Source organism: Varroa destructor, unplaced genomic scaffold (genome assembly GCF_002443255.2).
Source record: "Varroa destructor unplaced genomic scaffold, Vdes_3.0 BEIS01000001.1, whole genome shotgun sequence".
Classification (NCBI taxonomy): Eukaryota; Metazoa; Arthropoda; class Arachnida; order Mesostigmata; family Varroidae; genus Varroa; species Varroa destructor.
Window position 1 is genome coordinate 42,414,303 of NW_019211454.1, and position 11,828 is coordinate 42,426,130.

At 40.4% G+C, this 11,828-nt stretch overlaps 1 protein-coding gene across 6 annotated transcripts in view; it reads right to left on the reverse strand.

The window, feature by feature from the left end:
* LOC111252322 (vasoactive intestinal polypeptide receptor 2-like) overlaps nucleotides 1–6,969 on the reverse strand; it is a 105,056-nt gene extending 98,087 nt beyond the window's left edge. Inside the window, exons 1-2 of one of the 6 annotated variants that reach the window (XM_086977992.1) lie at nucleotides 6,405–6,969; nucleotides 2,964–3,241 (exon numbers count right to left, since the gene is read on the reverse strand). Coding sequence is in view for 1 of the 6 variants with exons in the window: in XM_086977994.1 (XP_086834120.1) it covers nucleotides 6,405–6,429 (25 nt within the window). In the remaining 5 variants the exon portion in view is untranslated. The remainder of the gene's footprint in view (nucleotides 1–2,963; nucleotides 3,242–6,404) is intronic. The other 5 variants (XM_086977995.1, XM_086977993.1, XM_086977994.1 and 2 more) reach the window with 5 other exon arrangements.
* Between the last annotated feature and the right edge of the window lie 4,859 nt (nucleotides 6,970–11,828).

Here is an 11,828-nt window from a genome sequence, read left to right on the forward strand (position 1 = left end):
CTGGCTCCAATGCGTCCCCGCCGCCTGCGCTTTCCACGAGCCGGTCGACGCTCTAACCTTGTTCGTAATCGCTGAACATTATCATCTATCTGGCTCATCCGGAATTCGATCCGCTGTACTTCAACAAAGTAGTGCGAATAAAGCTACTAGCTAACTGTGATTTATTTGACCTGAAGCAGCCCCTTATATATTTATTATTAAAAATTATAATCTTATTAATTCTTGCGCCGCGTATCTGTGCAATATATATATATATATATATATATATATATATATATATATAAACATGTCATTAAATAATTGTCAAAACATCTACCATACTCGATACTTTTTTAATGCACTCGAATTCAGTTATAATAATTAGAACGTACAATTTGAGCAACAAATAAATCAGAAGCAACGTTCACCACCGTGGTCACACATAAAGCCGCGTTAGCGTCTGAGTGTGTATATATATATATATATATACTTGCATTGACCCTTCTAACTCGATTTCGGCGCCTGGTGCCTAGCTGGCTCTACTGTTTGTGTAGGATCTTATCTGCTATGTTAGAAGATGGTGTTGTGTTCAACTAATGTGGATTGTCAATGCGTCAATATATACCAGCTTTTACTGTCTCAGTGTTCCCCCAGGATCCGTTCTGTTCTATTTACAATAGGTAGCCACGGTGATGACGATAACACCGACAACAGCTGCTGATAGACGGTGAGCTCAAGGGACTGCTAGCGAACATCCGGGTAGGTTCATTATACGCGAGAGCCGTCTATTGGTTCCCGTTGTCCCTGTGAAGCCTATTAGGATCCGGAAGTTTAGCAAGCCCCCACATTGATGAAATCCTATGTTGACACAAGTCTGGGATGTAGCCCTCTGGGGATGTAGTCCCAGGGGGTCGGCTACGAGACGTTCAACTCAACAGAGATCCAACTGATGGCTTTCAGCTCTCAGTTCCACCAACGACTTTCTCGCGTGTAATTTTAAAGTTCCGCCAATATCTACCAGGCACAGAGATATAGAGGACACACCGCATTTGAAATGGTTTACACGATTATTCACTAAGCTCTTACCTTACTTTTGCCTCCGCTACTGCCCTAAACCCAGCAGTTGTGATGTTTTTCTTGTTTACCACAACTGTTGCTAATATTAGCACAATCTACTTCGTGAAGTCGGAGATCAAATAGAATTAACTGCTGATTTCAACGAAAGACTGTTATCGATGAGTCTTATATTTGACTTTAATAATCATATAGCGCAGCGAGATACAAATGTTATTAAAAATAAATTATTCTCAGTTTCAATATGCCAAGCAGACTGCGACAAAAAATTTAAGAAAGAAACTGTTGTGTACGTTTCTAGGGACAAATCTTGATGTGTACTTTGAGATGAAAGGAAGGCTTGAAGTTCTTATAAATTAGTACGACTGCATCTTGCAACGTGTTATATAAAGTAACGAAGTGGCTATCGCATTAGATCCATATTCCTCCAGATTGATCGATAATCAGAATAGGCCGCCATGTAGTTTTCCTCTAATTATCTTAGAAGCTTGGGCCCGATGCAGTCAAACCAAATGACATTATTAATCCATGTTTAAATAAAAAATTAAGCTAGATTTTACGAAGCGACCTACAAACTCTGTTAGAATATCGATAGCACTGAAAAATGTTTGTTGCCGGTCGTTCCATAATGTATGTTATATCATCTACATTACATAAACATACAGTGTGCTTTCTATTTATTATTTAATTATTTTTGTAATACATTCTCTTTTATCATGCTCATTTCGCATTAACATATAATAACGTGTGAATTCGTGAGTTGTATACACGCAAGGTTGCCTTCCTCCGGCAAGAGAACACCGAAAACGTCGTTTCCCTGTTCATCCGATCAGCTGCATGACACGACGTCTGAGACCATCCACCAACATGTCCGACGTTCGGTTCTTCGAAGAAGCTCAAGCGACGTCTGCTACCTTGCCAAATTGGGGTGTTGAAACCATTAAAGTAGTTTCCTTACGCCAATTCATTAGGTAATGTGAATACGTTCGGGGCGGGGGGGGGAGGGCAGGACGGCCCCATTTCACTTCTTTTACAAGCAAACATAATGAACGCTTGGCCAAGCAGCCTGATTACGTTGAAGAACTTTGAGCTAACAAATAGCGTCAGCACAGGTGAAAGAAGCGTAAATCATTTCAAACTCTATTCGTACACCTATTTTTATCAAATGCTTTCGTGGTGCTAGATGAAATCGAAAGGTCAGCAAGATAGATCGAGGCTTATTTAACGATTCTACAGCTTCGCAGCGAAAAATAGAAATAGCGATTAGCTGGGTTTAGTTTTACTGAAAAAATAACTCAGTGTTAAACGCTCGCCGTGATAGATACGACAATTACAAAGAACTCTGTACTGACAGCTCAACAAACTGGGTCGAAGAGGAGTTGGCGTTATCCCTCCCGCATATATAGAACGTGTTCTTTGATATGTTGAATCTACGCTGAAGTGTAATTTTTCTTACTATAGAAACATTTTGTTAAAGGATAATTCAATTAAGTTTCCTTTGAACTTTAATCCTAAGTAGTGCAGTAATCAAGTGAAAGAAATCTAGTTCTTAGTTTGCTTTCCAATTACCACGAACTGCTAAAACGTATTGTGACCAAATGTATTAAAATCTTATTTGTTAAATTCTAATTCATTTAATTAAGAATAGGACACAAAAAGTTTTGTCGCTTACTATGTTAGATATATATTTTTCTTTCAGAACAATTTCCTCAATATACAACTAAAGTTTAACGCTAGCTATAAAAGCGAAATATATTTTATTATAAAGCAAACCAACAACAAAAAACTTACATTCTGCTTCTTAATGCAATACTATCATCATACGCTCGACACGGGTAGATCGCTTTTGTCATATGTTATTATTCGTGTCTTACATACTTCTACGTTAAGCTTCGAAGAGTTCTCTCTACCTGTTCGTTGTTTTTCTATTCAAGAGCCAGCTTTGGCGCCCCGCGTCAAGTTCAGCGGTTCGTTACGGCTAGTTGCAAAGTGCCGCGTCAATGGTCGTATTCACGCGGTGATCCCATAGTGAGTCCTGCCCCAGGGCTTCGGTCGTGTGACAGACCACGAAACTTTCTTCGTCTAAAGGCCGAAGCCACAGCTGATGTCTCCAGGGGCTTGGGGCACTCCTTGTACCCTACTGGTACACTTCACCTCGCCACACATCGTCCGTCTCGAAAGTTCAAGCCTGAGAGGCAAAACAGAACTACCGACGGTTAGTGACAGTCGTAGTTTTACTAAGTACGGCCATTTCGCCTGCAGGCTATCGCCACTAACGAGACCATATGCTCCGTACGGATAAAGTGAATAAACATTGTTTTAATATTTTTCGATCTTATATTTGGGAAAATTATTTGCACGCCGAAAGTTCCTGCAGTAGCAGACGTTCCCCTTTACACGTAGACATGTAAACCATAAGGTAGCCGAAATGTCTGGCGCCAATTTTTGAAAGTTCCGCCAATTGGGATGGTTATTTAGATATAATTGTGCGGTCGCACATAAGTAGATAGTGTTGCGCGCTTAAAATGCTCGTATTACTAGGAACACGAGATAACAGAGACAATAGAATAACCAATATGCATACTATAAGTGAAACCACTAGTTTTACTACTCAAGATTTTCATGAGAAATCTTTGCTGATTGACTTTTTTTTCTCTTTTAAATTGTCACCCTCATAGCTTAAAAAAGATCCTTACAAATATAATAAACTATTGTATTACATGAAATAAGCGGAATAGTACTATACTATATGGGTTACTATTGATTTAAGGTTTCGCTTAAAAATATTCTGAATGATAATTTTTAGGGAATATGCACCACCCAAGAATTGATTAATCTGTGGTACATGGCCCACTCATAATGTAAACCAGTGACAAGGTCAATTAGCACTTTCTACTGCTAAACGTGTAGCAGTCAGAGAAGATATTTACATAGTAGTGTGTATGGATGGGGTGCCAAATATCAACGACGACTTTCCGATGTGACAATATAACGCAATCCTAAGCTGTTTACCTATATTGAATGGTTCAATCTATAACAGAAACAGGCGACGACCTGGATACTTTAAGGTAAAATCGACCATCGTTACCCAAACTTTTGAATATCAAAGGTTGAACATAAGAGGTTTATCAAAAATCATCCAGCTAGATAGAATAACAACCCAAAAACGCATTATCGTCAGACAAAAACATTTTGTTCACTTGCGTCTCTCGGCGTAAAGCGTTGCCATCTAGCCGTCACGCTACCGCAGCTCTCATTCATACGCTTCTTCTACAACCACCTATCGGATACAGCATTATGCCATGATCAACCCTCTATGCTTTATAACCGCTTTATACGACGAGTCTAACTAGCCTTAGCATAGAATACATATGCCACTTGTGAGATGGTGTGGTCTGAGCGAACGCGTTGTCATAATGACACGCGGCCATCGACGGTTTAAATTATGGCGTTGGTAAACGCTTATTATGACGTCTTGTTCCCACGCCGTTTCATAAATCTATCGAAGAAAACTAAGCTAACTTTGATCAAGCCGACGGGCTCCATAGCCAATAGTCAATAAAAACAAGCATAATGTATAACATTTCAGATCAGGGCCGACACTCCACAGTGTAAACCCCAGATGAATTCGTGATTTTTGCTGAAATGGACTTAATTATACGGTTGACGGCTTGTTAGGCGACCCCCGTGATAATACCTTGTGGCTCAATGTATTAAGAGTAGAAATTCGAAGATTAACCGCAAAATTTATATAATCATTTTTTAAGGAAGAGGGTTCCTACATAAGTGCATATATTTTATCCACTTACTTCCATGGTTTCAAAACACATCGCATATATGAGCTGCTCATGCTAAGCCCACTCATAGGATTTAGGTTTGCAACGGAAGCACCCTTTGATCTACGACACAAAGGCCGAAACATTAAAAGTAGCTAGAAACACTCTACGTATGCCGTAAGTGGCTATGTAATCTTGTCGAGGTGGCATTTCTGATAGCGTGTGCGTCTTCCTAAGGTGGGGGACACTGAAGGAGGGCGAAATCCGACCTCGCTTCATTCTAGAAAAAAGATTTACGAACGGCTCTAGAAGCGTAAATAAAGCAGCCTTAGATGGGATAAATGTTACGTTGAGGTAGAGCTTCGAAAATGAGCTTAGTCCAAGTGCCGCAAGCGTGCAGATGCAGATGTAGGGTTCTGAAGGATCCGAAAAAAAAAGAAAGTTTGCGATGCTTTCGAATTGAGACTTATGGTCTTGACGCGAGATCATCTGCAAAAGCGTGATGGGAAATGAATGCCTCGGACGCTTAAAAGCCGCTAAGCGTAATAAATGTAAGATTTAGACAAATCCAAGTACCCGAACGTTTTTTAGGTGCTGCAAGGTCGCTGATCAGTCCCTACGAAGCCCTCGTTCGTTCAAGTGAGAATGGCAATCTAATTACGCATAAGAGAGATGGTTATGCAGAGGGTAGAAATTTGAGTCATGGAATCAATCGAGCACTTCGCATGCTCCTTCGCATGTCTTCAAATGCTACTCCATGTTTTATTATTTGCCATAGCCTTCCGCCAAGCGTTACGTTGCATAGGAAATCGGTTAGATGCAAAACGAGATAAGCAATAATAATAATAATAGCGCTATGAGGGAGCCATGTGTGTTCGGGGAAAATTCATTTTAAATAAATATAATGTCTGTAGGAGAAAAAGTAATTTGTTCCACTTCGTGCGTCGCTGGCAATATCATCGCATAGAGTCCATATTGTTACAACCAAAGATAACAACTCTGAACGGTAGTCAGCACTATATTTCAGAGCCTCAAAAAAAGCCTCCTCTAGTTACTAGGCGTAGCTGCTACGATGGTGTGTTAACGATAACCCGTTGGCCAGTGAACAGCTTTACGTAGAGTTTTGCTTGTTTTCTCAGTGGTAATAATGGTACGTGTTTATGTGCTTAGATTGCCAACACGACTGAAAAAGCCGCTTTCTACAATTGTATGGACCTTCTTTAATATGCCTATTGAAACCTGTGATTGGCACAGCTTAGGCGAATCTTGCAGTTTAATACACACTCCAGATTGTTAAATGGGAATAACGGACGGCAAAAACAAACAAGTCAGCGCCTGTAGGCTGCATTTATACTTATATCCCATTATATTATTAACATCGAAATATATTTATTATTTTGTTTAATTTTAGTAAAATAACATGTAACAGGTAGCTTGAAAAGTTATCATGCAATGCATCCGATGCTGCATACAACAACACGTCTATATAAGAAGAAACAATTCTGCTGTTCAAAATATTATGGTGATCCCCTCAGTAATAACTGTCAGGAATCATTTACAAAAATGAGCTCATACCTCTTCTACTATGCCACCCGATCATGTAATGGTAATCACTCCTCGAAAGGCGACTCTAAAAGGCATGCATATCCGGTAAGCCGCGCGAAACTTCCTCGATTTTTATTCGAAAATGTCAGTCGTCACCTATAGTAACGCAAGCACGACTACGAACGACCAAGAAAGCAAACACAGAAGAAATCACGAACAAAAATATAAAGGAAAACGACACTCGGCAGGAAATCCTATACGACGTTTCTGCACGACACGTGCGACGATCGGGTCACGTGAGCGCTATTCAATGGAGCAGCTCCTTTTGGTACCGCACGGCATTGCCGGCATCACTGTTTCCGGCGCTTGTAGCACGATCGTTTATAGTGTGTATGGAATAGCACCGTTTCGAAAAGACCGATGCTACGAAAGTCACGTATTGGGCAGCCGTACTATCGTATAAGAGAGCAGCACGAAAAAGCAAGACGTCAGATACGTACACCGCGCTCGTCCTACTGTTCTCTTCACCATTGCTGTTATTGCTACTTATGCCGGTCGACATCTAGTCTTACGGCACTCGAATGTCACGCACGACTGGGCGATCTCGAGTTGTTGAAAAGAGCACACTGCCTTGACGCAAAACGAAACAGCGCACAAAACGCAATGGCTCTTCTTTGACCTGTTAAGGTAGGCATTTTCAACACCGAGCGCACGAAACGGGTAATCCAGTACATCTTGCGACACCAATGATTAAAAAGACGTGCCGCAGGAGCTGTCAAGAAAATGTCGTATTGGATCTATGTAATTTTCAACTTAAATGAACATGAGACAAAACCATCAATTATGTTTCAGCTGCGATGAACTACAATGGGATTACTTTAAGTGGCTGAGTAAGAGCTTATTGAGATAGATGCGACTAGTTCCGACCGATACGTGAAGTGAGATTGATATTATATAGAGCGCATTTAATAGTACAAAATTCTCTTGAGGCAAGTTTCATAGGAAGGTAAGAAAGCTGATGAGTGACAACTAAATTCAAGTAAGAACAGGCCTCACATCCCTAATTGGGTTGGATATGTTGGTTCTGGGTAAAACGATGTCCAATCCTTTATATTCGTGTTGAATTTTTTCCTTCGGCTGTTTTTTTAGCGAAACATGCTTGCTGTTGCTGCTACTGGCTGTGCAGTATATCGTCCCCATCGTACAGGCTTTTAAACAATATTAAAGAACTGTCACGTGAAAAGTTTTCGATACAAGATGTCGACAATAGCAGTCTGGTTAAGTTCGTCCGAAATGACAAAAAAAAAGATACCTCAGTGAACTCGACAAAGCACTGGATGACAATATCGTGAAACTTTATAGTGAAACCCGACTAAGCTAGACAAGAGTTGCAACGCTTCTACGAAAAAACGGGTGTGTGCGTGTCTGTGCATAGAGAACAAGCATACGGGGGCGGGGGGTCTTGTGTAGTGAATAAAAAACGGTATGGAACCAAAATATGGGGGACTGCCGCAAGGCGAGTTCTGTTCCCCAAATGAGCACACAGGGCATCGCCCACTCAAAGCACAGAGGCTTTTCATTCTTTTGCTGTTCTGATATGGGGATCATGTCAAAAAAGTTTTTCTCTCGAAGAAGTCTGTCCCATAAAGTTAAATGGAATACCGCTGCAAATGAAAAGCGGCAAATGTATTGCAGGCGTAGCGTAATAATTAACAGATATCTAACAACACGCAGATCAGAGAACAAAGCACGAGAGCGGTTCGTAGGCAGATCGTTAACACCCGAGCAAACAATACCATCTGTTTATCGCTCTGAAAACAAAGTGAAAATGTAACAGATGCAACTGGGTAAAACAGGACGAATGCGCCTACTGGTTCTTTTGGTATTGTTTTGCGTTGAGCTTTTTCTACTAGCTACAAGGGTACATGTATGTACCGCATGCTTTGTTGGAATGCACGCACCTCTGAAACGTGCACGAATGCCTGCAGATTGTTTGGCTTCTGTTTTGCTGAACTACCGTTGCCATTTGAAAGACCTGCCAATTGAAAAGAGAGACTCAGGCGGCCTGCTAAGGCAGGGTTCCCAGTACATGTCTTTCAAGGAATTTTTTTCTACTTATGGCTGACACTTGAATCATTTGTAGATATAAACTAAGGCATAAAGTTATATTGGGTTTTTGAAAAGCTTAATATCTACTTAGAAGTGCTTTGTATTCCTTTACATGCCACGATGACGATAATAGCAGAGGTTGATGACTAAAATAGGTTTCGGCGTCGAGCGGATGTGAAGAATTACTGTTACAAACCAAACGAGTATTAACACGACCAGGTTTCACGATAAGCACCTGGTAGTTTAGTGAGATACTTTAAGACCTACTTTTAAATAGTAGAATCTGCAGGTTGCATGGTAGTCCCTCTTACTCGACCATACGTTATACAACAATAATAATAATATGGCCAAAGCTATCTCATGCCACACTGACGTCAACTTCTAAGGTGTCTCAAAAAAAATTCGTTATGTACTGGTATCGATGTTTAGCTAAATAGATATATTTTTTAAGGGAAAATCCTATTCGCCTTGTAATGTAGTAAAATTGGCTTCTTTTTGCTATCAAACCATAGGTAAATGATTTGTATGATGGTCTGTTACTTGTTTTACTAATTACATGCTAAAATAAACCTAAAAAATATATTCGCATGCCAATAACGTTACATTTCTCCATTAGCTCACACCTGAGTCTGAGTCACCCAAAGCCTGAGAATTGGCTTAGTAAATTTATGCTCTAACTACATTAGCTTAAGTGGCGCGGCAAAATGCATAATGGTTCTAATCTGGCTGTCCCCTACCTGGAGCATGTTTCTCTTTAGTCCACTTGTTCCCGATCACGTTTCCCATCTATAAATATTGTCACCTCTCGCTAAGTATGTGTCAATGAAATATTTAGAATGCTCCCTGTAGCGTTTAGTAGATTCATCAACAATTCCCCGCTTTTGTTTAAACATCACTCGACTCGACCGATATTAACTTCATAACAATGTTTTTCGGTGTTCAGTCGGCAGCGTTACCGCTTTTGCTTTGCTTCTCTCCCCCAACCCCTTTTAACTATGGCGGAAGCCCCCATAGAAAAATTGTGTGTTTATCTTTGTAATCGAATTGCTTCGCACTAAGCTCAGTTGAACCCCACATATGGTAATGCATCCGTCCTTGCGAGTCCACGATGGGGGGGGGGGGGGTGAACGCTTTCGGCCAAGAACGCAACCAAATTATCAAAAAGCACCATTACCTTATATTATAGTGATTACTGAATTTGCTGTATACCACAAAGGAAGGAGCATGGTAAGACAAGAAAAGCGTATGCACAGGTTCGGCAGAAAAAACGCCGGTTATTAAACAACAAACAAAGCTGAGTGTTTTTTTCAATAATATGCCTTCCCTTTTTCCCCGCTCGTGCCTTCATACACGAGAATTGGCAGAACGTTCGAGCTGACAGGAGATTTGAATGACTGGCCTACGACAGAAATTCAACAGGGGGGGGGGGGGGGGGGGGGGTAAATTTGGCACCGATTATTGAAATTTCTGAATTTACAATTACAGGCGCTGCATGTACGATTAGCTACTGACTGCGCCCTACAAATATAGAACAGATGTAGAGATAGTTAAACTGAATAGGCATTATTCTTATTTTTGTTGACAAGTGCAAAATTGCCTCGTGAAGAAGATTCGAGATATATTTTACAGTCTTCTTGTGTTCGTAGAATGCCACATATTTGCCTTCTATACCCCTTATGATTTTCTATGGTTTGTCTATTCTGACAGCCTTTTATCCCTGTCCATCCATTAAATAGTATATTTTTAGAGAAACTCCATTAACATCTATAGCGATTCGCATTTTTCCACAATGATGCATCATTGTTGGCGGTATGTACAAAGACTTGACTTAACTTCTTGATAGGTTAGTATAGACCCATATAAAAATCCTGATAGTAGGCATGAATGAAATGAAAAAAGAATGCAGACTATTTTGGGCAGTATTTGTCTTTCTAGCGAATTTTCCTATCAATGAAATAGTACTAGGACGACATGATTTTTCTAATCTTTTTTTTAAGATGTACCCAAAAATGGTTGACCTTAGTTCAGACAGTTCGACAATGTCCCCGTGATAGCTAATCTGAGACACATATTGTGGTCTAGATTAGGAGCAGGGCATAGACACGCTTTGTTTTGTGTTGGGGGCCAGCCATCTGATGATATGCTTAATGGCGATGCCGGACGAAACATAGACAGGTAGTTCAATAGTGACATCAAATCGTAGCCATTGTGATTTATTTAACAAATAAGGATGAGAAATTAGCACATATATTAAACAAAGTAGAGGTATATACAAGTGCAAAAAACAAACTGGGTTTATGAAATGGTACAAGATTAGATGTGTTTAATTTAGATATTTTAATCGAATGAGGTAATCCTCTTTATGTCGCCAGAGTGTCATTGAATCAGTCGCTTACCCTACTTTTAATAATTTCGTCATAGGTAGAAAGAAACTTCTGAAATTACCTAAAGGTACACTGAGGGTGTCTGCTGTGCAATGTACCATCGTTACTCAAAGGGCAGGCCGATGAGAGCTCTCTTCGGTTTTTCATCCTGACAAAGCCGTGTGCAGATACGGAACTAACAATTAACTAATGCACGGTGTTTGTCTAAAGCTATAGTGCTTTAGCCACTGCTAGAGTTTACGGCGAATTGGCGGAGTTCCGAGTTTGGATACGCTCGATACTTATGATAAGCAACGGAAACTTGTTACACGATCGTTCCGTTGAACAACTTGTTGTTACGTAATTAACAACTGGTCTAACTTATGCTTTAAAGTACCAAATGCGTAGCACTCAAAGAAACTTCAAAAAGATTCCGCTGCTAGACCCCGTTAAGCTCAATGCCGTGACGTTCAAGGTCTTCAGCTACTGCGAAATCGAGCAGTCCAAGCGTCTTACTGATCAGTCGTGAAGTCATTATCCGCTTCAATGGGGCCAGATTTCCTTGAGGCTCGAAGATATAAGTTCTTTCAGTTCGTTCTGTAGCGTGTAGGAGAAGCACGACAAGCTTAGAACTTTTCAATTGGCACAGCAGTAACACTCTTCAATATACCATCGTATGCGGGTCAGATTTTTTAGACAAACATTTGGCTATTCTATTCATCAGACGTTCGAGATTTAAGAGATAATATTAGATGCGCATAATGCTATTATTCTGGTAGGATAAACAGTTACGTATTCACAGGACATGATAGTAACTGATCTGTAAATCTGATGAAATAAGGGTCCAAAGCAAACGATAGTCGGCTTGTTTGACTGTCTATTGATGTTTGCGTTGACTCAACCGTTCGTGTGTTCCCCCACTAATCGTGTATCTAATATGCCGTGTTGATAAAGAAGGAGGGATCACCATTGTTCATCTTCC